This window comes from Neoarius graeffei, chromosome 3 (genome assembly GCF_027579695.1).
Source record: "Neoarius graeffei isolate fNeoGra1 chromosome 3, fNeoGra1.pri, whole genome shotgun sequence".
Classification (NCBI taxonomy): domain Eukaryota; kingdom Metazoa; phylum Chordata; class Actinopteri; order Siluriformes; family Ariidae; genus Neoarius; species Neoarius graeffei.
In genome coordinates, this window is record NC_083571.1 from 25,709,678 (window position 1) to 25,735,959 (window position 26,282).

The 26,282-nt window shown below is 44.6% G+C and overlaps 1 protein-coding gene across 7 annotated transcripts in view; it reads left to right on the forward strand.

The window, feature by feature from the left end:
• Positions 1-26,282, forward strand: part of clockb (clock circadian regulator b) — a 112,015-nt gene that overhangs the window by 54,561 nt on the left and 31,172 nt on the right. For 6 of the 7 annotated variants that reach the window (XM_060916557.1, XM_060916561.1, XM_060916560.1 and 3 more), the window contains exons 2-13: positions 1,004-1,099; positions 6,269-6,328; positions 6,437-6,585; positions 17,196-17,287; positions 17,401-17,490; positions 17,803-17,920; positions 18,048-18,161; positions 20,622-20,740; positions 22,721-22,803; positions 22,907-23,013; positions 23,143-23,290; positions 26,031-26,106. In XM_060916557.1, the coding sequence (XP_060772540.1) occupies positions 1,083-1,099; positions 6,269-6,328; positions 6,437-6,585; positions 17,196-17,287; positions 17,401-17,490; positions 17,803-17,920; positions 18,048-18,161; positions 20,622-20,740; positions 22,721-22,803; positions 22,907-23,013; positions 23,143-23,290; positions 26,031-26,106 (1,173 nt within the window). In that variant the 5' untranslated portion in view covers positions 1,004-1,082. The remainder of the gene's footprint in view (positions 1-1,003; positions 1,100-6,268; positions 6,329-6,436; positions 6,586-17,195; positions 17,288-17,400; positions 17,491-17,802; positions 17,921-18,047; positions 18,162-20,621; positions 20,741-22,720; positions 22,804-22,906; positions 23,014-23,142; positions 23,291-26,030; positions 26,107-26,282) is intronic. The other variant, XM_060916558.1, reaches the window with a different exon arrangement.

Below are 26,282 nucleotides of genomic sequence, written 5' to 3' on the forward strand. Positions count from 1 at the left end.
GCAATGGCCGTAAACGAGATTCGCTGAGACCTGTGCGAGACATCGTAGGACGGAAGTAAAACGTACAGCGGAAATCAATGTCTCGCATCGCCTCATATAACCCCACTGTTGATTTGTTTGTTTTCCTAGAACAGCATGTATCCGCGGGTTTTATTCCTTACTTAGGGAGGTCAGTGTGTTTGGTACATCACTGCAAATTGTGCCTTCAGTTATATTTGAGGTGGTTTGAAAAAATTGCAAATCGAAGATGAAACTCCAGACAGATTAAAGTTCTGTAAAGATTTTGGGTGATTTTGATCACTCTTCCTAAAAATTCTCCTTTTGTAGAATAAAGCTATTTTGATTTAACTTATGAAAGTTGTTTTTTTATTTTTTTATTATATACTACTGAGGGGGCGGCACAGTGCTGTAGTGGTTAGCGCTGTCGCCTCACAGCAAGAAGGTCCGGGTTCGAGCCCCGTGGCCGGCGAGGGCCTTTCTGTGTGGAGTTTGCATGTTCTCCCCGTGTCCGCGTGGGTTTCCTCCGGGTGCTCCGGTTTCCCCCACAGTCCAAAGACATGTAGGTTAGGTTAACTGGTGACTCTAAATTGACCGTAGGTGTGAATGTGAGTGTGAATGGTTGTCTGTGTCTGTGTGTCGGCCCTGTGATGACCTGGCGACTTGTCCAGGGTGTACCCCGCCTTTCGCCCGTAGTCAGCTGGGATAGGCTCCAGCTTGCCTGCGACCCTGTAGAACAGGATAAAGCGGCTACAGATAATGAGATGTACTACTGAGGACCAAATGTCCCCGCATGGATAGTAAAATCGGACAGTTTCAATTTTGTGAGGACATTTAGATGGTCCCCATGAGGAAATTTTGTTTGTTTATAATAAATTAATGAATGAGCGAGCCAAAAAGTTTCCTCTTCGTTACTGAGGTTACAGTTCAGGCACAACGTTAATTAACTGTGTTTTAATAATTGTCAATGGAAGGTCCTCACAAGGACTGTGTGTGATTTTTGCAGGCTCTCCTTTGTTCCTCTTTCAGATGTCGTCCCAGTGCTTGGAGAACGTCGTCCACAGACTGACTCATGAATCATCACAATGAGCTCCACAGACAGGTGGGACCGTCTCCCCATCTCACACCATCCTGTATAAATAAATCCCGAACGCTGTGCCGTCAGCGTTGCTCCGACGTGGAGTTTTCATGAAGACTCGTATGGAATAGTTGTTAGCTGATTCAGGTTTGAGCTGCTCTTTGGTGTCAAACAGCCTGCAGCTGTCTGCTGAAGTGTTTGTATTATCAGTTAGGGGTCAGATGTAGTTGATGTCTGTGATGACCTTTGTTTGTCTCTGCCCCTTTTCCACCAAAGCAGTTCCAGGGCTGGTTCGGGGCCAGTGCTTATAGACTGGTACCAAAATCCAGAATTGTGACACTCAAAGGCATTTTTGAGACAAAGTCGGCAAACAGTCTTATTTTGTCAATTTGGGTGTGCCGAATTCAAATCTGCAATATGCCGAGCTCTATCTGACCTCTGTTGACCTCTAGAGGTCATTGAACTTTGGGCCTGTAAACGTCTCAGCTGAACCCAGTTTCTCAGCTTTCTAAGGAATGAAATGTACTAAAATGATTAATGAAGTTAGCAAATGGCCTTGTTTGTTAAATGTTTGGGTGCTGAATTCATTTTTCATTTGTAAAACGACATATGACCTCTGATAACCTCAAGGTCATTAAACTTGGCCTATAGAGATCTTGCAGTCACGTGACCGGAAAGTACACAGACGCCATCTTGTCGGGCAACAACACCGCTGAATACTGCTGCACTCGTGTACAGAATGGATCACTTTCAACCGACGGACTACACGGCTCATTTTTCTAATGCACAGATAACTAGATATATGTCTAAAATAAACGGTCTATAGATTTGTGACCCTTATGGCTTTCCGGACGGAGTTTTCACGACCGTGTCAGTGGATCTTGAACTGCCGGAGGTGGAATACCCAGACGTGTATAATTACCTAATCAACTTTCCTTCGCTGTTCAGTGGTGAAGCACTGCGTGCTTATAAATCTCTGGAGAGTTATCTCTACAGAAATTCAGGATTTGTCAGCCCCCGTAAGATGTGGCATCTTGTAAAGAAGAAAAAAAACTATCGTCATTGGCCGGGTAAGTCACTTAACTGATGCTAGATATATCAGTAGTATCTAGCATAGCACTGACCAGCCGATTATGGTTGAATATTTTATATTATCAGTTAGATCAAGTATCAGTAGTCTATCACTATTACTGTATATATGGTAAACCTGCTTAATGAAATAAAAACGTATTTGTCCAGTTTAATTTCCTTAGTTTTTACCTTAATTAGCAATACTGATAAATCTGTATGAGGATAATGCAAAAAGCGCCACTTTCAGGAGTAAATCATACATGGCATATATATATTTATTTATAAGTCCTTATAAGGATTGATCCTTATATTTATAAGGACTTACTACTAAGACAGTGGTAAATTCTTATAAAGTTCTTTACTGTTTTTTTTTTTCGTACCACACCGCTAAAGACCCAACCCTCTTTTCTCAGGCTCCCACTTCCCGGAATTTTTTTTATTAGAGCAAGTCATAAACTTATGCTGCAAATAACCACATGGATATACTGAAATAAATACATGACGAACCTGAGATGAAATGGTCACTGCACAGGCGCCAGTGATCGTTCCTTCCAGTCGGTACCCATGCCTTGTTCTTGTTGTTTGGATCAGCCCGGCCGATAGCAGCAATCCATTTTGCGCGCCTGTCAGGGTCCCGTGGCAGCCTATGAAACTTTCTTCCTGTTTTCTGACCTCTCCTGCTGTGGCATTTATATGCCATGCAAGTATCCGGCATTGTGGCACGGTAATTTTTGAATATTTCGGCAAAAAAAAAAATGAAAGTCAGAGTCGGAAAGGCGGCGGAAATATGGCGCTTGCCCGACAAGATGGCGTTTGTCTACAATCTGGAGCGGATGTGACGTCACATGCAAGTGCTCCATAGGCCTATGCATTTAACGGCATTTTTAAACTGACTTTACTCCCCCAAAAAGAATATGAACAGACAAAAAACAAATAGAAAGGAACAAATACAACATTAAATGCCAGTCCATGTACATGTGACTTACTTTTCACAATGAGAATCCCTAGGTGATCACCTTACATAACATTGCATTACATTTAGCGGTTATTGTTTACACAAAGCTACTGAAAAAAGGACAGATTCAGCAGCATACAAAATGTGGGGGTATACAGGGTATACAGGTTAATCAGGGTTAGTATATATGAGAGTTTTTTTCTTTGTTTGTTTTTTGTTTTGTTTTAAACGGGGTAAAGCCTTTACAAACAACAAACCACCCTGGGTGGTAGATGTTTTGGATTTTTGTTTGTCTTGGGTTAACATCACCATTTCCTGATGGATCTTCGCCAAATTTGACATGGAAGTCTGGGGGCAACCCAGAATTTTGCAAAACCCGGGCAGCGTTGGGTAACCTGCTAGTGAAACGTAAATCAGTATCATACATGTAAGACTTGCGTACGGTACTAGTACGTAATGCGTCTTTTTTATTTAGAGCTTAGGACGCAAAACACACTTTGTTTTCCCTAACAATGACTAGGAATATTGCATCACCCTTCATCTATCCACCCCCAAAAAAAGTAATCTTCATGTGCATGATGGGCCAGTGTCCATGATAAATGGGCATCTATGGGATAAAATCTATGGGATAATTGACTATAGGGCGGCACAGTGGTGTGTGGTTAGCGCTGTCGCCTCACAGCAAGAAGGTCCGGGTTCGAGCCCCGTGGCCGGCGAGGGCCTTTCTGTGCCGAGTTTGCATGTTCTCCCCGTGTCTGCGTGGGTTTCCTCCGGGTGCTCCGGTTTCCCCCACAGTCCAAAGACATGCAGGTTAGGTTAACTGGTGACTCTAAATTGACCGTAGGTGTGAATGTGAGTGTGAATGATTGTCTGTGTCTATGTGTCAGCCCTGTGATGACCTGGCGACTTGTCCAGGGTGTACCCCGCCTTTCACCCGTAGTCAGCTGGGATAGGCTCCAGCTTGCCTGCGACCCTGTAGAAGGATAAAGCGGCTACAGATAATGAGATGATAATTGACTATATTATATAGGAGGCGGCCCCGGGGAAGACCCAGGCATGCTGGAGGGACTATGTCTCTCAGCTGGCCTGGGAACGCCTCGGTGTTCTTCCCGAGGAGCTGGCTGAGGTGTCTGGGGAACGGGAAGTTTGGGCTTCCATGCTCAGACTGCTGCCTCCGCGACCCGGCCCCGGATAAGCGGAAGAAGACGATAATTGACTATATAAATTATACATTTACTGTAGAGGGTGTGGTTTACTATTTGAGACACAAAAGCATGTCTTTCCATTCATTGAATATACTTACCACTAGCTTTTTTACATACATACATACATACAAATAAACAATGGATATAAAAAGTATACACACGCCATTAAAATGTTTTTCTGACGTAAAAAAAAAAAAACAACTAATGAGACCACGATAAATAATTTCAAAACTTTTCCCACCTTTAATGTGACCTATAACCTGTACAATTCAGTTGAAAAACAAACAAATCTATTAGGGGGGGAATAAATAAATAAACGTACAATAAGCTGGTTGCATAAGTGTGCACACCCTTAACCGAATACTTTGTTGAAGCACCTTTTGATTTAATTACAGCATTCAGTCTTTTTGGGTTCACACCTCCCATCAATTAAAATGACTCTGATTAACCCCAAATAAAGTTCAGACATTTACTCCGTTGCATCCTCCAGCAAAAGCCAGGGTTCACAGAGAGCTTACAAAGCATCAGAGGGCTCTCATTGTTGAAAGGTATCAGTCAGGAGAAGGGTACAAAAACATTTCCACGGCATTAGATATACCATGGAGCACAGTGAAGACCGTCATCAAGAAGTGGAGAAAATATGGGACAACAGTGACATTACCGAGAACTGGACGTCCCTCCAACATTGATGAAAAGACAAGACGAAAACCGGTCAGGGAGGCTGCCGAGAGGCCGACAGCAACACTGAAGGAGCTGCAGGAATTTCTGGCAAGTGCTGGTTGTGTATGACATGTGACAACAATCTCCCGTATTCTCCATATGTCTGGACTATGGGGTAGGGTCGCAAGACGGAAGCCTTTTCTTACAAAGAAAATCATCCAGGCTCGGCTAAATTTAGCAAACAAAAACATCAACTCTTCCAAAAGCGTGTGGGGAAAATGTGTTATGGTCTGATAAAACCAAGGTTGAACTTTTTGGCCACAATTCCAAAAGGTATGTTTGGTGCAAAAACAACACTGCGCATCACCAAAAGAACCCCACACCCACGGTGAAGCACGGTGGTGGCAGCATCATGTTTTGGGGTTGTTTTTCTTCAGCTGGAACAGGGGCTTTAGTCAAGGTGGAGGGAATTATGAACAGTTCTAAATACCAGTCAATTTTGGCCCAAAACCTTCAGGTGTCTGCTAGAACGCTCAAGATGAAGAGGAATTTCATCTTTCAGCACGACAGTGACCCCAAACATGCATCGAAATTAACAAAAGAATGGCTTCACCAGAAGAAAACTAAAGTTTTGGAACGGCCCAGACCGAAATCCAGTTGAAAATATGTGGGGTGACCTGAAGAGGGCTGTGCACAAGAGATGACAGATCTGGAGCGCTTTTGCAAGGAAGAGTGGGCAAATATTGCCAAGTCTACATGTGGCAGGCTGATAGACTCCAACCCTAAAAGACTGAATGCTGTAATTAAATCAAAAGGTGCTTCAACAAAGTATTAGTTCAAGGGTGCGCACACTTATGCAACCAGCTTATTGCACTTTTTTAGGTTTTTCTGCCAAACAGATTTGTTTGTATTTCAATTGAATTGTACAGGTTATAGGTCACATTAAAGGTGGGAAAAGTTTTGAAGTTATTTATCATGGTCTCAGGTTTTTCTGATGTAAAAAAAATATATATAATTTTAACGGGGTGTGCACACTTTTTTTTTTTTTTTTTAAATATATCCTGTGTGTGTGTCCTGAAGTCAACCCAGGAAAACATAGAGGGCACCGGTGACCATGCGTAGTGATGAAAAGCAACCCACGACTACAAATGTGCACATGCGCCTGAAGTGCCAACCATAGGTGTGCCCGAACGGGCCTAACTTGCTAAAATATTTCTGCCCGAACATCTTGATCGGGCGAGGCTTGTCACACTCGCGCGCTCTCTCTCGCGCACTCTATTAACAGTGTGGTTTGTGTCACAGGGATGATGGCAGCATTTTTGATGAGTTGATGGAAGAGGATGAGCGGGATAAGGCCAAACGGTAGGACTGTTCCGTCTTTTTGGAGTTCCTTGATCTCTGATTCCAAAATTGTAAGTTCTCCTGATTATATATGCTGAATTTGATTTGATGTGTTTTCTTGCGATTCAGTGTTTCCCGGAATAAATCGGAGAAGAGAAGGAGAGACCAGTTCAATGTCCTCATCAAAGAACTGGGCACCTTACTGCCTGCCAACACGCGCAGGATGGACAAGTCCACTATCTTACAGAAAAGCATCGACTATCTACGCAGGCACAAAGGTAGCACACGCATGCAAACACAGTGGTCCAAATCACTGTTGGTTCACCATTGAATTGAAATAAGATCCGTTAAAATGCGTCATCTTGACTGAGACGATTTCTGATGATGATGCGCATATGAGTTTTGTTTTTTTCTTTCCCCCCCCTCCTTTTCTCTATGATGTGTTCAGTCATCTCATATCTCTCTCTCTCTCTCTCTCTCACTCACACACACGTGCACTGTTCCAAGAGATAATGTCTTGGAGCACTGACTGCAAGTTGGGTCCACTCACTGCCATTGTGTTTTGAGTGCTGTACTTTGAAGACGTGGTGTGTTTTTTCCATTTTAAGTCCATTTGCCTTTATTTGCTCGATGCTTTTATCTCCACTTGCAAGCGAGGTCTAATTCAGTCCAAAAAGCAAGCCGTTAAAGGAGCTGACTCGGTGATACGACTGCAGCAAGCCATGATGTATGCTTCATTACGCACAGCCTTCTGGAGCTTTCCGAAGGTCAGAGGACGAGCAGTTTGGAAAAGTCATTTTCGAAAATCGAACCGTCTGAATGTGCCGCCCAGCTCCCGTTTTAAGTTTCAACAGTTATGCAGCTTTTCTCAGTGGTCTGGCATGACGTTTCACTTTCAGGTCAGCATCATGATGAAGTAGTTTATCCATTTACATTTAAGTGTGAACTCATTGTAACACCACAAGTTGCAGGAGCACCGTTCAAAAGCCTCGGTCACAACCGGCCGTACGTGCTCCTACGGCCGGTCTATGTGCAAAAAAACGCAAGAAACGCACGGAGTGCGCGCGTGAAACGCACAGAGGGCGCGCGTGTGATGTGCTGATTTTCGAGCCGTAGACTGGCCGCAGAGGTTCTTTGTCATGTCAAACAAACTCTACGGGCGCTTACGTTTTTTTCAGGTTGCAAGACAAACTTGCGGCCAACGTGCGTCTTTCTCCACGAACAAAAAAAAAAAAACGCAGCGATTTGGGGAAACGCCAAAAAATCGTACGTCCGGTTGTGACCTAGGCTTAAGCAAAGTTCCCAAGACTTGAAGTGCAACCCCAATTCCATAAATTTGGGACGCTGTGTAAAACGTAAATAAACACAGAATTTGCAAATCATGGAAATCCTATGTTTCGTTGAAAATAGTACAAAGACAACATATCAAATGTTGAACCTTTTTTTGAAAAACCTATGCTCATTTTGAATTTGATGTCCGAAACATTTAAAAAAAAAAAAAGAGTTGAGACGGGCATGTTTATCACTATGTTGCATCACCTCTTCTTTCAACAACACTCTGTAAACGTTTGGGAACTGAGGAGACAACTGCTGTAGTTTTGAAAGTGGAATGTTGTCCCATTCTTGCCTGATATATAATTTCAGTTGCTCAGTGGTTTGGGGTCTCCTTTGTTGTATTTTGTGCTTCATAATGAACCATGTTTTAAATGGAAGGAAGGTCAGGACTGCTGGCAGGCCAGTTTAGCACTCGGACTCTTACTATGGAGCCATGAAATTTTTAATATGTGCGGAAAGCGGTTTGGCATTGTCTTGCTGAAAGAAGGAAGGCCTTCCCTGAAAAAGATTTTGTCTGGATGGCAGCATATTGCTCTGAAACATGTATATATCATTCAGCATTAATGATGCCTTCCCAGATGTACAAGCTACCCATGTCGTGTGCACTAATGCACCCTCAAACCATCACAGACGCTGGCTTTTGAACTGTGCACTGATAAAAAGCCAGATGGTCTGTCTCCTCTTTAGCCTGGAGGACGTGGTGTCAATGATTTTCTAAAAAGAATTTCTACTTTTGATTCGTCAGACCTCGGGACAATTTTCCACTTTGCCTCAGTCCATCGTAAAAGAGCTCAGGCCCAGAGAAGGTGGCAGTGTTTCTGGATGTCGTTTATATCTGGTTTTAACTTGCATTTGTGGATGCAGTAATGAACTGTTTTCACAGACGATGGTTTTCTGAAGTGTTCCTGAGCCCATACAGTGATTTCCACTACAGACACATGTCTGCTTTTAATGCAGTGTCTCCTGAGGGCCTGAAGATCACAGGCATCCAATGTCAGTTTTCAGCCTTGTCTCTTGCATACAGAGATTTCTCCAGATTCTCTGAATCTTTTAATGATTTTATGTACCATAGGTGATGTGATCTCCAAATTCTTTGCAGTTTTACATTGAAGAATGTTCTTCTTAAATTGTTGCACTGTTTACCCACGCAGTCTTTCACAGAGCGGTGAACCCCTCCCCGTCTTTACTTCTGAGAGACTCCACCTCTTTGGGATGCTCTTTTTAATTTTTTTTATTTATTTATTTATTTTTTAAATACCCAATCATGTTACTGACCTGTTGCTCATTAACCTAATTAATTTATTTATTTTATTTTTAAGGTTTTTTTTTTTAGTATTACACAACTTTTTCAGTCTTTTGTTGCCCCGTACCAACTTTTCTGAAACGTGTTGCTGGCATCAAATTCAAAATGAGCATCTATTTTTCAGAAAACAATAAAATTTCAGTTTCAACATTTGATATGTCGTCTTTATATGATTTCCAGTGAAAAATAGGGTTTTTATGATTTGCAAATTACCACATTTACGTTTTACACAGTGTCCTAAATTTATGGAAATGGGGTTGGATTACAACCTGTTATACAACGCTTGATTCCGCTCCACGAATTTGATTGGCTAAGTGGTGTTCCCAGAGTGCCTATATTTCCTGTAAACCACACTCCAAGGTTTCATCACTCATCTATAACCACCATGTAAAATTCCACTTCCTAGTTTGAAACGGTTTCTACAGTAGTGTTAGTGATGTCCTCAGTGGAAATGGCAAATTATATTTTTCAGGAATATAACGACATAAAATATGAAAGATCGTAAGATGAAAATGAAGAGGCGCAAGGGATGCTAATTTCACCGGAAGCAGCTTTAACGTGGATGTCCACGTCAGTGTGAACTAGCTAGCCGACAGCTATAAAGCGAGTGAGGCTTCTTCAGGATCTATTCCCTCTCGCAGAGCAGAAGTAAGCAGGACGTTTTAGTTGTCATGTCACGATTTGGTTCAATTCGCAATAATTTTGAAAAAAAAAATTTTATTCACAAAAAATGCAGCATTCATTTTCCTTTTCTGTATCAACTTGAATATTCCTTTTGTTACATTTAAAAAAAAATCATTTTCTTAATAGCAGCAATAATTATTTACCCACGTTTTGTAAAGATTGGAGTAAAACGTAACAGCCTATTAACTAAAATGTTCATTTGATTGAAAACATTTATGAACCTTTTCTATGACCTCCTTTGCTTCTCTTTTCTTTATCTGTCAGCAGTCTGTAAAAAGAGAGCTCTGATTCCTTGTTAACTCTATTTGTACAGCAGCTCTTTCCCATTTCCCATTTAGATCTGTTTTTTTGTGTATTTTGCAACATTAGAGCTGTGTTACTTCCATCTACAGTGAAGTCATGTGTATTCTCGCTATTGTACATTATTGTGCCCTCCCTCTGCTGTTGAAATGACACCATTACTACTTGGAAAAACTAAAATTACACAGCCTGATGATAATCGCAGCTAATTATTATTTTTTTTTTTTATTTCGTCAATTTGAATTGTCAAAATTTTCCACGTTTTATCGTTACATGCCTAACATTGGTCATATTGTGTTTGAAATGTCACTTGGGCAATATTAAAATTCTTGTTTATTGAAATATTGAATAAACACAATATATAAAATACTTTGATATGAAAATAATAAACTTTGAGCTACTAGCCACCACGTCACGCCCCATTGTTTGATTATTTTCCAAAAGCAGCATACCTATGAATATTTTCTTCCTTGCACACCTTTGTTGAAGGACAGCTTTCAAAAAGTTCTGATCCTCTTACCATTGTGGGGTGGGGAGGTACGAGTATAGAGGCTTTGCACGGTCACATGACCCCATAGCAATGGTTACTATGCTGCCATGACAGGAGGTACGCTTGTAGTGCTTCATTCAGACGAGTTAATTGTTATTGAGCAGTACGGGAAGGTTTTGCTGGGTTTTTGGATGTGCAAATCATTTTGAACGGAACAAATACCTCAGATTTCTTAATTTATTGAAAGTAATTCATCAAGGGGGGGGGGAACTAGAGAGATTTCTAAACATAGAAGGGAAAAATGGGAAAAACATTCATGGGACCCTGTTGAATGGAGAGGTTAAAAACCTTATAGTATGTCACTTTATTTCCACAACTGCAGCGCAGTACTCATACAGTGAACATGAGCAACACAGCGGCTCTGCACAGCCTAACCTTCACCGGGACTTGGTGCATTTACATTTGGGGATCCTTCGGAGTGCTATGTACGTGCGTTTGGGACCCATTCATTATGGGAAACACCTAATGCTGATTTGAGCCCAATCAGCACGCGTGTGTGTATAAGGGCACTGTTCTCACAGAGGCTTTGTGAAGTAGAGCGGTGGCTACAGTTATCGACAGTCCATAATTATCGACACCTTTTCAGTTATAACAGTTGTTGTTGTTTAATTAATCAACCGGAAGACCTGCCTCACTCTTTGATCTTGTCGCCTGATGACACAGCTCGTTACCGGAGATGGAATTTTTTTTTTTAGCACGATCAGCAATTTGAGGAAAACCCGGACGTCGTCATCGCAGGTAAGCATGGTGGAAAGATCATGGACATGTTTTTACTTCTCAAATTCACTGATATTTCATGATCTCCTTGTCGAAACCTGCTTTTGTTTCTTACTCCTTCATTTGACAGTCACCATTTTGTATCTAAACGCGTGTTTGAGAAGTCACGTGAGGTGTCGATAAACGTCATCACTTTCACCGGTGTCCACCATTATTGACACCCTGTGGGATTAAGTGACCTTTACAACTGTTATGCATCGATCTTTGTGTAACATTGCTGAAGTACTTTTAAAAAAATAATAATAAAAGTGCTGTGATTTTTTTTTTTTTCTGATTCATAACAAAATGGAGTGTTTTATAGAGTATTTGGGATCCTATTGTAATAAATAGAATTGGACTAGAATTAAATTCCGAGCATATAAAAAAAAAAAATTTACGTGCTTGAAATATTCAGATTTTTCGATTCCATTCAGAAAATATTTTTTGCAGTTTGTTGTAAATATCTACCACATATTAGAATATCAGTAGACAGTTTAGATTTTGGTTCGAGGAATGACATGCGACCTTTTGACCTGGATTTTCATGTGGTTACAATGTCAATTCCCTGTTGATTATTTACTGGTAAACTTGAAATGAATACAAACAACAGCGAATGATTAACAAAATGTGATCTACGAAAATACTTAGTGGAACAAAATGTTTTAATGTGTGACAGAAATTCTTTAATGTTTGTTAACAAACTGATTGATAGAATTACTTCCTCGTTTACATAAGCACTGACATCTGTATAAAGATATTTTGTACTAAATAAAAGTCTATGTAAAAACAAATTTTAAATAAAAACTAGGTTTTGTTAACTTAATACTACATACCGGTTATTTTATTGATTTAAATAAATAATCATCTGGATGTCGATAATTGTGGAACGGTGTCACGTGATCTGATGCACTAAGTAATCAGGAATCAACTCCCTTTTTCCCAGTGGAAGTTTGAGTAATTATTCGTGCACAATTTCTGTATTGAAAGTCTTTTGCAACGGCCAAAAGATCGTTAAGGTGTCTAACTGTATCACCGCTCTATCATTATCGCAGTCACATTTGTTTCTAGCCATGTTTATGACCGCTTTCAGTTTTGTTTTTGTAAATATCACGCCTGCTAATCAACACTTTTTTTTTTTTCTTACACTTAGACCAGTCTTCTGTCGCATACCTGACCGAGTACTTCACAAAGTCTCTGTGAAAACAGTGTGCTGATTGCGCTCAAATCTGCATCAGGTGTTCCCATAATGACTGGGTCCCAAACGCGTGCACAGCAAGCTCCGAAGGATCCCCGAATGTAGATGCATTTTAAGTCTCTGCTGTGTTGCTCATGTTCACTTCACTGTATATGAATGAGCGCCACACTGCAGTTGTGAAATTACATTATTTATTGGAATTCTTACCTTCGTGGAAATGAAGTGAGCATACTAGAGGGTTTTGGACCTCTCCGTTCGACACTGAGTCCCGCTAAATATTTTCCCCCCATTTTTCCCCTTTCACTTTTTCGAAAGTTCTCTAGTTTTTCCCCCCGATTGATGAATTACGTCTCGTCTCGTCTTCTTCCGCTTATCCAGGACCGGGTCGCGGAGGCAGCAGTCTAAGCATGGAAGCCCAAACTTCCCTTTCCCCAGACACCTCGGCCAGTTCCTCGGGAAGAACACCGAGGCGTTCCCAGGCCAGCCGAGAGACATAGTCCCTCCAGCGTGTCCTGGGTCTTCCCCGGGGCCTCCTCCCGGGGGGACATGCCTGGAACACCTCCCCAGGGAGGCGTCCAGGAGGCATCCGAAAAAGATGCCCGAGCCACCTCAGCTGGTTCCTCTCGATGTGGAGGAGCAGCGGCTCTACTCCGAGCTCCTCCCGAGTGACTGTGCTTCTCACCCTATCTCTAAGGGAGCGCCCAGCCACCCTGCGAAGGAAACTCATTTCAGCCGCTTGTATCCGCGATCTTGTTCTTTCTGTCATTACCCAAAGCTCATGACCATAGGTGAGAGTCGGAACGTAGATCGACCGGTAAATTGAGAGCTTCGCCTTTTGGCTCCCCCCACCCCCCCCCCCCCCCCCCCCCCCCCCCCCCCCCCCCCCCCCCCCCCCCCCCCCCCCCCCCCCCCCCCCCCCCCCCCCCCCCCCCCCTCCCCCCCCCCTCCCCCCCCCCCCCCCCCCCCCCCCCCCCCCACCCCCCCCCCCCCCCCCCCCCCCACCCCCCCCCCCCCCCCCCCCCCCCCCCCCCCCCCCCCCCCCCCCCCCCCCCACCCCCCCCCCCCCCCCCCCCCCCCCCTCCCCCCCCCCCCCCCCCCCCCCCCCCCCCCCCCCCCCCCACCCCCCCCACACCCCCCCCCCCCCCACCCCCCCCCCCCCCACCCCCCCCCCCCCCCCCCCCCCTCCCCCCCCCCCCCCCCCCCCCCCCCCCCCCCCCCCCCCCCCCCCCCCCCCCCCCCCCCCCCCCCCCCCCCCCCCACCCCCCCCCCCCCCCCCCCCCCCCCACCCCCCCCCCCCCCCCCCCCCCCCCCCCCACCCCCCCCCCCCCCCCCCCCCCCCCCCCCCCCCCCCCCCCCCCCCCCCCCCCCACCCCCCCCCCCGAACCCCATACTCCCGAAGCACCCCCCACAGAATACCACGGGGGACACGGTCGAATGCCTTCTCCAGATCCACAAAGCACATGTGGACTGGTTGGGCAAACTCCCATGAACCCTCGAGCACCCTATGAAGGGTATAGAGCTGGTCCAGTGTTCCGCGACCAGGACGAAAACCGCATTGTTCCTCCTGGATCCGAGGTTTGACTATTGGTCAAATTCTCCTCTCCAGTACCCTGGAGTAAACTTTCCCTGGGAGGCTGAGAAGTGTGATTCCCCTATAATTGGAGCACACTCTCCGGTCCCCTTTCTTAAAAAGAGGGACCACCACCCCAGTCTGCCACTCCAGAGGCACTGTCCCCGACCGCCACGCGATGTTGCAGAGGCGTGTCAACCAAGACAGCCCCACAACATCCAGAGACTTGAGATACTCAGGGCAGATCTCATCCACCCCCGGTGCCTTGCCACCGAGGAGCTTGCAAACCACCTCAGTGACTTCGGCTTGGGTAATGGACGAGTCCACCTCTGAGTCATCAGCCTCAGTCTCCTCAGTGGAAGACATGATGGTGGGATTGAGGAGATCCTCAAAGTATTCCTTCCACCGCCCGACAATGTCCCCAGTCGAGGTCAACAGCTCCCCACCCGCACTGTAAACAGTGTTGGCAGAGTACTGCTTCCCCCTCCTGAGGCGCCGGACGGTTTGCCAGAATTTCTTCGAGGCCGACCGATAGTCCTTCTCCATGGCCTCCCCGAACTCCTCCCAGTTCCGAGTTTTTGCCTCCGCAACTGCCCGAGCTGCAGCACGCCTGGCCTGCCGATACCCGTCGGCTGCCTCAGGAGTCCCGGAGGTCAACATGGCCCGATAGGACTCCTTCTTCAGCTTGACGGCATCCCTTACTTCCGGTGTCCACCACCGGGTTCGGGGATTGCCGCCACGACAGGCACCGGAGACCTTGCGGCCACAGCTCCGAACAGCTGCGTCCACAATGGAGGTAGAGAACATGGTCCACTCAGACTCAATGTCCCCCGCCTCCCTCGGAAGCTGGGAAAAGCTCTCCCGGAGGTGGGAGTTAAAGACCTCCCCAACAGAGTGCTCGGCCAGACGTTCCCAGCAGACCCTCACCATACGTTTGGGCCTGCCAGGTCTGTCCAGCTTCCTCCTCCGCCAGCGGATCCAACTCACCACCAGGTGGTGATCAGTTGACAACTCAGCCCCTCTCTTCACCCGAGTGTCCAAGACATAGGGTCGGAGATCAGATGACACGACTACAAAGTCGATCATCGACCTCCGACCTAAGGTGTCCTGGTGCCACGTGCACTTATGGACACCCCTATGCTCGAACATGGTGTTCGTTATGGACAAACTGTGACTAGCACAGAAGTCCAATAACAAAACACCACTCGGGTTCAGATCGGGGAGGCCGTTCCTCCCAACCACGCCCCTCCAGGTGTCACTGTCATCGCCCACGTGAGCATTGAAGTCCCCCAGTAGCACAATGGAGTCCCCAGTCTGAGCACCCCTCAGTGCCTCTCCCAGGGACTCCAAGAAGGCCGGATACTCTATACTGCTATTTGGCCCGTAGGCACAAACAACAGCAAGAGCCCTCTCCCCAATCCGAAGGTGCAGAGAGGCGACCCTCTCGTTCACTGGGGTAAACTCCAACACATGGCGGCTGAGCTGGGGAGCTATAAGGAAGCCCACACCAGCCCGCCGCCGCTCACCACGGGCGACTCCAGAGAAGTGGAAAGTCCAGCCCCTCTCGAGGAGCTGGGTTCCAGAGCCCAAGCTGTGCGTGGAGGTGAGCCCGACTATCTCTAGCCGGTACCTCTCAACCTCCCGCACAAGCTCAGGCTCCTTCCCCCCCCAGCGAAGTGACATTCCATGTCCCAACAGCCAGCCGCTGTGTCCGGGGATCAGGTCGTCGAGGCCCCTGCCTTCGACTGCCACCCAATCCACACTGCACCAAACCCCTACTGCTACCTCTGTGGGTGGTGAACCCACAGGAGGTCGGGCCCACGTCACCTCTTCGGGCTGAGCCCGGCCGGGCCCCATGGGCAAAGGCCCGGCCACCAAGCGCTCGCATACGAGCCCCAACCCCGGGCCTGGCTCCAGGGTGGGGCCCCGGCTGCGTCCTACCGGGCGACGTCACGGTCCTGGATTTTTTCTCCATAGGGGTTTTTTGGTGAACTGCTCTTGGTCTGGCCTGTCACCTAGGACCTGTCTGCCTTGGGAAACCCTAACAGGGGCATAATGCCCCCGACAACATAGCTCCTAGGATCATTCAAGCACACAAACCCCTCCACCACAATAAGGTGGCAGTTCTAGGAGGGGTTGATGAATTACTTTTTGGTAAATTAAAAATCTGAGGTCTTTGCGAATCATTTTGAACAAAACGCATCCAAAAGCACAGTAAAACATTCCCATACTGTTCAATCACAACTAACTTGTCTGAATGAAGCACTACAAGCATGCCCCGTCATGGTGGCGTAGTTACCGTTGCGATGAGGTCACGTGACTGTGCAAAGCCTCTGTTTCAGAGGTTTGTTTTTGATAAACTTGTCCAGGAACTTGTAGACACCAACCTTTGGCGTTTTAAGGTGAAATAAATTGAATTAAGAGTGAGACTTGGGTGTAAGATGCTTTTTTTTTTTTTTTTTTTTTTTTTGGAAGTGTAAATCTTTCGGTGTCAGTCTGGGATTGTCTGCAGGAGAACCTGAAGAGCTGATTGGTCCAGTTTGAGCTGTTAGTTATTTTTTGAGTAAGTGGAGGAACACCATACTTTTCACTAAATGCAAGGTCGTTGTAGGAAAAGTCAGTGTAAGTGTTGGAGTCCATCTGTGATGCCCCTTTTCCACCAAAGCAGTTCCAGGGCTGGTTCGGGCCCAGTGCTTAGTTTGGAACCAGGTTTTCTGTTTCCACTGACAAAGAACTGGCTCTGGGGCCAGAAAAACCGGTTCCAGGCTAGCACCAACTCTCTGCTGGGCCAGAGGAAAGAACCGCTTACGTCAGCGGGAGGGGCGGAGTTGTTAAGGCCGACAACAATAGCAAGACCGCGCAAGGCCGCCATTTTTAAGCGACGAGAAGCAGCAGCTGTACAAACGCGAAGTCATCCATTATTGTCGTTGCGTCGATGTTCGCGCCAAGGTTTATGCAAACGCAGCGACGTAACTGACGTATACAGTGACGTAATGACGTGGCTCCCCTTAGCACCGCGAGCTATGGAAAAGCAAACTGATTCTCAGCTGGCTCGCAAGTTGAACGAGTTGTGAACCAGCGCTGGCCCCGAACCAGCCCTGGAACTGATTTGGTGGAAAAGGGGTCCGAGTCAAAGAAAATTAAGTCATGTTCAGTGTCTGTGACAAAAGCCAATATGATGATGCTTTTGTTCAGAAATTGCTGCACAGTCCGAGTCGAGCGAGATCAGCCAGGACTGGAAACCCCCGTTCCTCAGCAATGAGGAGTTCATACAGCTTATGCTGGAGGTGAGATTCTCAAATTTGGATGTATGTGTGTTTAAGACTTTTTTTTCCTTTCTTATTTTTTTTAATTTTAAATCATCTTTTTCACTGCATATCCACTGTTTTGTGATTCCTAGGCATTGGATGGCTTCTTCCTTGTTATCCTGACTGATGGAAACGTCCTCTATGTCTCTGAAAGTGTCACGTCCTTACTCGGCCACCTACCAGTAAGTGTTTAGGTGTTTGTGTGAGACACTTGTATGGCATCACGGTCATTTTTCTGCATGTAACTAACGTTTTAAATTAATTGATTACCATGTAAACAACTGCATGCTATATTTAACAAGTTTTCCTTTTTTTTTTTTTTTTAATACACGAGAGAGCCTTTAGGATGGTGAAGTCTAACATGATAATCTTGCAGGGGTGCCATTACATCTGCTTTATGTCATGTCAGATCACATCACTGCATTCGTATTACTGAATGAACGTCTCATACGTTGCTACTTAGCCTAGACATGTTGACTTCGTCTGCTTTGTAGTCAGATTTGGTGGATCAGAACCTGCTAAACTTCCTTCCAGTTGGAGAGCACACTGACGTGTACAAAGCCCTCTCTTCACACCCAGAAGGCGAGAACCTCAGCCCGGAATACCTCAAGAGTGAGTGAGGTCATCATCTGATTCGACCAAGAGCTATGTTCTATTGAAATTTGTTGTTCCATAAAAGTACGAGCCCACCACTATGATGTATGACGCCGACGCCGCCATTCCCGGTTGTGTTTTCCAGCTAAGGGGCAGCTGGAGTTTTGCTGTCACATGCTCCGAGGCTCTGTGGACCCCAAAGAACCACCTGTGTACGAATACGTCAAATTTATCGGCAACTTCAAGTCACTCAGCAACAGTGAGTCCTGTTTATGCTTTATGTAGTTAAGTGTCCAGAGCTGCTGTACACAAGGCCTCATTCATCAGTCTTTAAAGCTAGACGGCCTTTCGATTTCATAAAATCGATGAAATTTAGTTCCCTCTGAAATTTGGTCATTGTGATGGAAGTTTATTTCTGTAATATCTCACAAAATATCAGGCCATTCTGTGGCTGGGAAGTTATTTAATTTGAGGGGATTCCCTAGAAAATAATACGCGTGAAATCGCTCACTTCATGCAGTCAAGCAGACAGAGGAAGTCTTTGTGTGCATATCTACAGGTTTACCTTTGACTGTGCACTGACGGTTCCATCACTTGGTCGCTAAACGAACAGCTGATCACACCGAGGTGCTCGCTGACCGCCGATATTTATTACCTTGGTCCTGCGTTTCCTTTCCTTCGTATATAACATAACGTCTTTTTTTTTCTCTCGCTTTCCGTTACTGTCGTCGCTCTTTCACGTTTCATTCGCGCACGCTCACGTCCTCCATTTTTCTCTCCTGTTTCAAATTTGTATCCCACAATGCCTTGCACGAACAGGGAAAGCCCACCATGTGATGCATGACGTAGTATTTTGAATTGGGTTATGGTGAAGCAGGAAAAAATAGCGGAGAATTTAGGGCCACATGGCCCTAAATTCATTCTTTTTTTTTAAACCTAATAAAATTGGAAGTCTGCTATTCGAATTCAGTAGTTTTCGGTCCACTAAACAAAAATAATTGGGTGTCGGGGAAAATTCTTTTTATGACCTACACTTGAAAAATCTGAAAGGCAGTCTAGCTTTAAGGAATAAAATCTAAATTATCAGGCACCTCTGCATTGCCACAGCTGATTTGCATTTGATGACTCCCACAAAACTTCATAAAAGGCAAGTTCACAGAGCATAAATTGCGAAATGGCTACTAAACATCCCAAAAAAAAAAAATTCTCTGAAAGATGTTGACTCTTGTGAATAAAAAAAATATTATTTAGCACCCTATCCATCAGACTCGCATCATCTGAAAAGACCAAAGGAAGTATGGAGAGAAATTATAGAGGTGAATTCAGTATAAGAGAGTTCAAGAGAAAATAGTTTCATGCAAAAACCAAGTCCATAAAAATGTCTTATTGTTAAACAGTTTCCTGGCTACCAGGGAAAGCCAAACCATGGAGAAAAAATAAAAATAAAACAAAACCCTATACCAGTCTCAAATATGAGTTTTTCATAATATGTCCCCTTTAAGAAACATAAAGTATCTTGGGTGTTTTAAAGGACATATTCTGGACCAATTTCTTGTTTGTTTGTTTTTTAATATGAAAGTATGTCCCTTTACACACTCATCCAGTAGGGTAATTTTGCACAAGGCCATCTGTCTACAGCAGAAAAAAATAAAATAACAAAAGTGTCTGGAAAAATCCCAAGGGAGTCTGGAGCCAGATTCGTGACGTCACCTGCAGAAGCGCCAGCAGGCTGTGCGAGCTTTGCACGGTTTCAGTGCACAGCCTGTGTAGACCAAGCGCTCCCATTTTCTCTCTCATTGTCCGGTCTTTTGGGAAACGATGAGTACTAATCCCATCAAGGTTGGTGTTGCTACACCCTCCTACGATACATCTGTTAACCATTTTAAAGGAACAGTCCACCGTACTTCCATAATGAAATATGTTGTTCTCTGAATTGAGACGAGCTGATCCATACCTCTCCGAGCTTTGTGCGACCTCCCAGTCAGTCCGACGCGCTGTTACTCCTGTTAGCAATGTAGCTAGGCTCAGCATGGCCAATGGTATTTTTTGGGGCTGTAGTTAGATGCGACCAAACTCTTCCACGTTTTTCCTGTTTACATGAGTTTGGTCGTATCTAACTACAGCCCCAAAAAATACCATTGGCCATGCTGAGCCTAGCTACATTGCTAACAGGAGTAACAGCGCGTCGGACTGACTGGGAGGTCGCACAAAGCTCGGAGAGGTACGGATCAGCTCGTCTCAATTCAGAGAAGAACCTATTTCATTATGGAAGTACGGTGGACTGTTCCTTTAATAATTACGCGATAACGTTGAAGAAATTTGCAGAAAACCACCAGGTCGTTTTCTCATAAACAAACCAGCGCTGACGTAGGATTCAGAGGGAGGCATCCTGCACGCGACGTCATGAAAATCAATGTTTGCCGGGAAATCCAAACGCCAAACTTTTTCAAAGGCGGACCAATTCGCCTCAAATGGCTTGATTTTTTTCAAAATTTTTCTGGTATTGCGCAAGGTAAAAAAATTGCACAAAATGCAGAATGTGACAGATATTTGACCAAAGTTTAATATAAAATAGGAGGATTACATTGATCTTGCTCCTGAATTTACCCGTGATATGCACTTTAATTTGTCTTATACCACAGCAGTTTTCCAACTATTACAGTTTTCTTTATCATGATCTCTATTTGTAACATTTCTCTTCTTGCATCTTTCTTCTCAGTGCCATGTATATGCCGAAACGGTCTAGAAGGAGTAATCCAGCAGTCATTGCGCCCAGCCTTTGACGACCACGTGTGTTTTGTAGCAACAGTACGGCTAGCCAAGCCTCAGTTCATCAAGGCAAGATGCTTAATTGTGATTTTGGTTGGTGTGTGTGTGTGTCCCCAAAAAAAAAAAAAATTATAATAATAAATTCATGATTCCTCCCCCCATGTTTGTTGTTCATCTCGACTTGAAAAATACAGTTGCAACCAGAAGTTTACATGCAATTTTTATTAAAAAAAAGACACTTTTTTTTTTTTCCCCCTTCTCCGTGTCTGGCAGTAAAATTGAGGAAAATTTTCCTGTTTTAGGTCCGTTAGGATCCCCAATTTTATTTTATTTTATTTGTAAAATGTCTGAATGAATAATCAGAAGTTTACACACACTTGGTTAGTATTTGGTAGAATCTCCTTTGAAGTGTAACTTGGATCAAGCAGTTTGGGTCGCCTTCCACAAGTTTCTCTCAATATTTCGCTGGAATTTTGGCCTGTTCCTCCTGACAGAACTGGTGGAGTTGAGTCAAATTTGTGGGCCTTCTTGCTCGCACACGCCTTTTCATTGCCACCCACCAAATATTCTATAGGATTGATGTCAGGGGACATGTGATGGCCACTCCAATACCTTCACTTTGTTGTCCTTAAGCCACTTTGCAATTAATTTAGAGGTATGCTTGGGGTCATTGTCCATTTGGAAACTCCATCCACACCCAAGCTTTAACTTTTTGGCTGATGTCTTGAGATGTTGCTTGAATATATCCACAATTTTCTTTCCTTGTGACATTGTCTATTTTGTGCAGTGCACCAGTCCCTCCTGCAGCAAAGCAGCCCCAGAACATGATGCTGCCACCACCATACTTCACGATTGGGATGGTGTTCTGAGGCTTGCAAGCCCCCCTCCAAATATAATGACCATTATGACCAAACAGTTCAATTTTTGTCCCCATGTGCAGCTGCAAACCATAATCTGGCTGTTCTATGGTGGTTTTGGAGTAGTGGCTTTCTCCTTGTTGAGTGGCCTTTCAGCTCATGTCGGTACAGAACTTGTTTTACTGTGGATAACGATACCCTCTTACTGGTTTCAGCCAGCATCTTTACAAGGTCTTTCGCTGTTGTTCTGGGGTTCATGTGCACATTTCGCACCAAAGCACATTCATCTCTGGGACACAGAAGCCATCTCCTTCCTGAGCGGTATGATGGCTGTGAGCTCTGGTGGTGTTTATACTTGCATATTATTGTTTGAACAGATGAACATGGGACCTTCAGGCATCTGGAAATTGTCCCCAAGGATGAACCAGACTGGTGAAGATCCACGATTCTTTTCCTGATGACTTGGTTGATTTTCTTTTGATTTTCCAGCCCTTGTGTTTGAAGGTGTGCCTTAAAATATATCCACAGGTGTGCTTCCAGTTAATTCAGATGATGTCAATTAGCCAATCAGAAGCTTCTAATGACAAAACATTCATCATGTGGAATGCTCCAAGCTGTTTAAAGTCAGAGTCAGCTTAGTGTATGTAAACTTCTGACTTTTTTGATGAAAGTAATTTAAAAATTCTCTAAAAAATTTTCTCTCTGATTTATTCTGACATTTTACAAATTTAAAAAAAAAATTGGGGGATCCTAACTGACCTAAAACAGGAAAATTTTCCTCAATTTTACTGTCAGACATGGAGGAAAAAAGTTTGTCTCGCTTTCTAAACTGTATGTAAACTTCTGGTTGCAACTGTATGTATCTCTCTCTTGGTCTCTGGCTTTATTGATATTATAGATTACTTTTAGAGTTTGTGTGTCTCGTTAAGTGTTGATTATTTAAATATTATCTTTGCTGCAGAGCAAATGTGTTTACTCAAAGAGGATGCATTATAGTCCATAATACTTGTCCTGAGCAGGTCTGGGATTAGCTTGTATTGACTGATTTACTGATTAACTGGGCTTGTGCTATGTCCACGACAAACACGTTTGTGTTTTTAGCTTGTATCGATAACTGATCGACTGTCTGGAGATGATGTCTACCACAGGTACATGTGTGCTTAGCTTCTATTGATTGAGCGATTGTCTGCAGGAGATGTGTATAGTGGAGGAGCCCAATGAAGAGTTTACGTCTAGGCACAGTCTTGAGTGGAAATTTCTTCTGTTAGATCACAGGTGATGGTCTAAATTTGAGTTTTTCCCCCACTTTTGCTCATACGTTTTAATCATGCTTTGCTAAATTAAGCTTGTTGAATAATTTTTTTTTCTCATTTTTCAGAGCTCCTCCAATTATTGGCTATCTTCCCTTTGAAGTCCTGGGGACGTCGGGCTATGACTACTATCACGTAGACGACCTGGAGTCACTGGCTAAATGCCATGAGCATTGTGAGTACTGTAAATGTACACAAGTCCACGCATATCAATGCACCCAACTATATCATCTGCATATATGTAAAGGTGTGCCACTTTTGTTAAATAATTAAGTGATATATAGATTATTGCTACCTTGTGCAGTGATGCAGTTTGGAAAGGGCAAGTCATGTTACTATCGATTCCTGACAAAAGGCCAACAGTGGATCTGGCTCCAGACTCACTACTACATCACCTACCACCAGTGGAACTCACGGCCGGAGTTTATTGTGTGCACACACACCGTAGTCAGGTAATATTTGCATACGCTTTTCAAAATGTATAAAGAATGACCGGTTTCATATTATTCATCCAAGTGAATGCTTGCTGTCCCTTTGTGGACCAAGACATTGTCATGGCGAAGGGGCTTGAGTACCTCCCTGAACCTCAGGACTATATCACCTTGTGTACCTCACAATGAGAGAGCGATGCTGCGATGGATGTGTTGTGTAAAGCCCAAGGATGGGGTCAACTCTAGGAGTCTTTGTCTGAGGCTTGGTCCCCTGGATCTGGATGCTGACCCCGGGTATAGGTGTTTGCGGTGGTTTGGCCATGCACAGCACAGTTTCACCATGACTGCAAGAATCACAGCCCACCAGATGGAAGGTATGATAAAGAGGGGCAGGCCCCGCAAGAACTGAAAAGAGCTAGTCGCACAGGACTTAAGGGAGTGGGGTCTTACTGCTAAGGATGCCCTGGATCGAAAGTATTGGAGAAAAACGCTACGGTCAAGCCGTGCATCGCCTGACACATCTGTGGTGTAGGAAGATGTTAAAGTGAGTGCATGACTGAACTTGAAGGCTATGTCACCTGGAGTGTAAAGTTCACCTTTAATGAACAGATCCAAGGGGACGGGTCAGGCAAAGAGTGATCTTAAAGACACCCATGAAATTTACGAAAAAATGACCAGGCGTACTCTGACTGGATTACTGTTACCCAGGCCCATGCCGTATCCATGCCTGGGGGTGGTGTCCACAGGCAAGCCCTGGTGAATGGACCAACTGGTCCTGGGGTCACCTTGTAGGCTCAGCACCTGCAAGATGAAGGGTAGAGGGTCAGGTGCATTGCCGGTTTGCTGGCAGATATCTGATGGACAGTCTTGCACAGACTGGGTTCTTGTAATGGAAACTGGCTTTGGGAATTTGGACTAGATGTCATTGGCCTTCCATTAGCAGACCATATGGGCTCAAGGACCAAGCCTCTTGATCAGGGGTGGTCTCTCTTCTTCTTTGGAGTTCCCACAGGAGGTAGGCCTCAGTCTGGTTTGGGGATACTCACCAGTCTTAAGCTGAGGGTCTTGCAGTTCTTTTTACCAGTGGTCAAGAAGGTTGCATGTATACAGTAAGGAAAACTCTTGACTGTTTTGTAAGTATGTAGCAAGAGCAGTATGGACAATTTGAGGGGCGATTATGAGGAATGGTCTCTGAATTCAAGAGTTGAAATACTATTAGTTTTCTGTCAATGGATTATCAGTAGCAAACACTTTGTTCAAACACGAGAATTCTCATAAGTGTACCTAATACTAGAGCAACTTGGGCCAAAAGTCACTGGTAATTTTTGTGACTGTTTAATCAAACCAGAAGCCATAAGTTTTGGGCACTCAGGTAAAGAAAGGGGCTGAGCTGTCAGTTGATTATCTCTTGGTGGTGAGATTTATTTGGTAAACGCAAAAGAGCCTTCTGGGTTGCATGGGGGTGTTTGCCTCAAGATTTGTTGGGAGACAAATTTAACTCCCACCATTGGTTAGGGAAACCTTTTGAGTAAATGTCACAGAGGGTTCTCTTGATTTCAATTGAGAGGTGTAGGAAGTTGCAAGGGCTGCAGTAAAAGCAGTTGCAGAAATGAAAGCATGGGCATAGGAAGAGTTTTGAGAGGCCATGAACAAAGAATTTTGGGTGGCCTTAAAGAAGTTTCAGCAAACTGTTCTGGTCCTCTGGAGGGGGGAGATGAGTGATGGGAGGAGTGCTTTTGAGGAACTCTCATCTAGTGGACATGCTGTCCCTTCAGGAGGAAATGCCGCAGAAGTCTGGTGTTTTGAGTCTCTCTCTCTTGCTAAGGTTGCTGATACTGATAAAAGTTTTGGGTCAGGGGAAGCTGTGTTTAGTTTCTGTACTGGTCTGTGGTGATGACGCAGGACCTCAGTTTTCAGACAAAGCTATTTGTCCCCATCCTTATCTATAGTCATGAGGGATTTAATAACGCATGAAGGCATGGGGTAGCTTATTGGTGGAGGGTCAAATCCCAGGACTACCAGAGAGCTACTGTTTGGCCATTGAGCAAGACAATATTACCCCTTTTCGACCAACAGGGAAAAGGTTCCGTTCTGGTTCCTGCACCAAATTTTGAACAGTTTAGAGCATTTTGACCAAAAGTAAATTGGTTCGGAACCTGAAAAGTTGGTTCCCAGCTGGAACCAAAATATAGCTGCTTTTTCCAGCGCGAGCCGTGATGATTTCCATGGGCGTCATTAGTTTGGAGAGGAAGCGAAGTGCAACAATGGAGAATGCAATAGAAAAGGATACATCTTCAGCAAAAATGGACAGAAAACAAATATCTGCAATAAAAGAACAAAAACTTGTAGGTAATCTGTGCACTACACCATCTTGCTGCTTTGGTTTACTCCTGTTGTGAATTGCGCAACACCATCCGTTCATAACACATCCTTGGTTACACTGGTTCTGCACAAAACTGGTGAAAACGTGGGCTGGTTGGGTAGCTGGCACCAAGGTTCAAAGAATCCTGAACAGAACCAGTTCAAGAACCCGTTAACTGTTGGACAAAAAGGTGTGTGTATAAAATGATGTCTTTCGAAAATATATATGCTTGGATTATATCTAGAATTGTATTATTGTATATTTTGCATACTCTGTTCAGTTGTGCAAGTGGTGTACTTTAGATGCTGAGAGTGCCTCTCTTTTTTACTCACACAGTCCATAATAATTTCTTTTCACCCTTTTTCAGATTTTAATTTCCCCTGGACTTTTTCTGTTTAGATATGCTGATGTACGGGCACAACACAGGAGAGATATGGGCATTGCAGAGTCACTTCCTGAAAAAACAGTAAACAAGGTGAGAGACAGCTGAGAGCAAAATAAAATCAACAAAAATCTTAAAGAATATTTTAAGTAAGGGTAGTATCTCCCTGGGCTGCGACAGCCTGCGACTAGTTGGAGACACAACGATTGCGATTAAAATATGCGAATTTTCACTTGGAATCACATTGAATTGATATTCGCATATTTTAT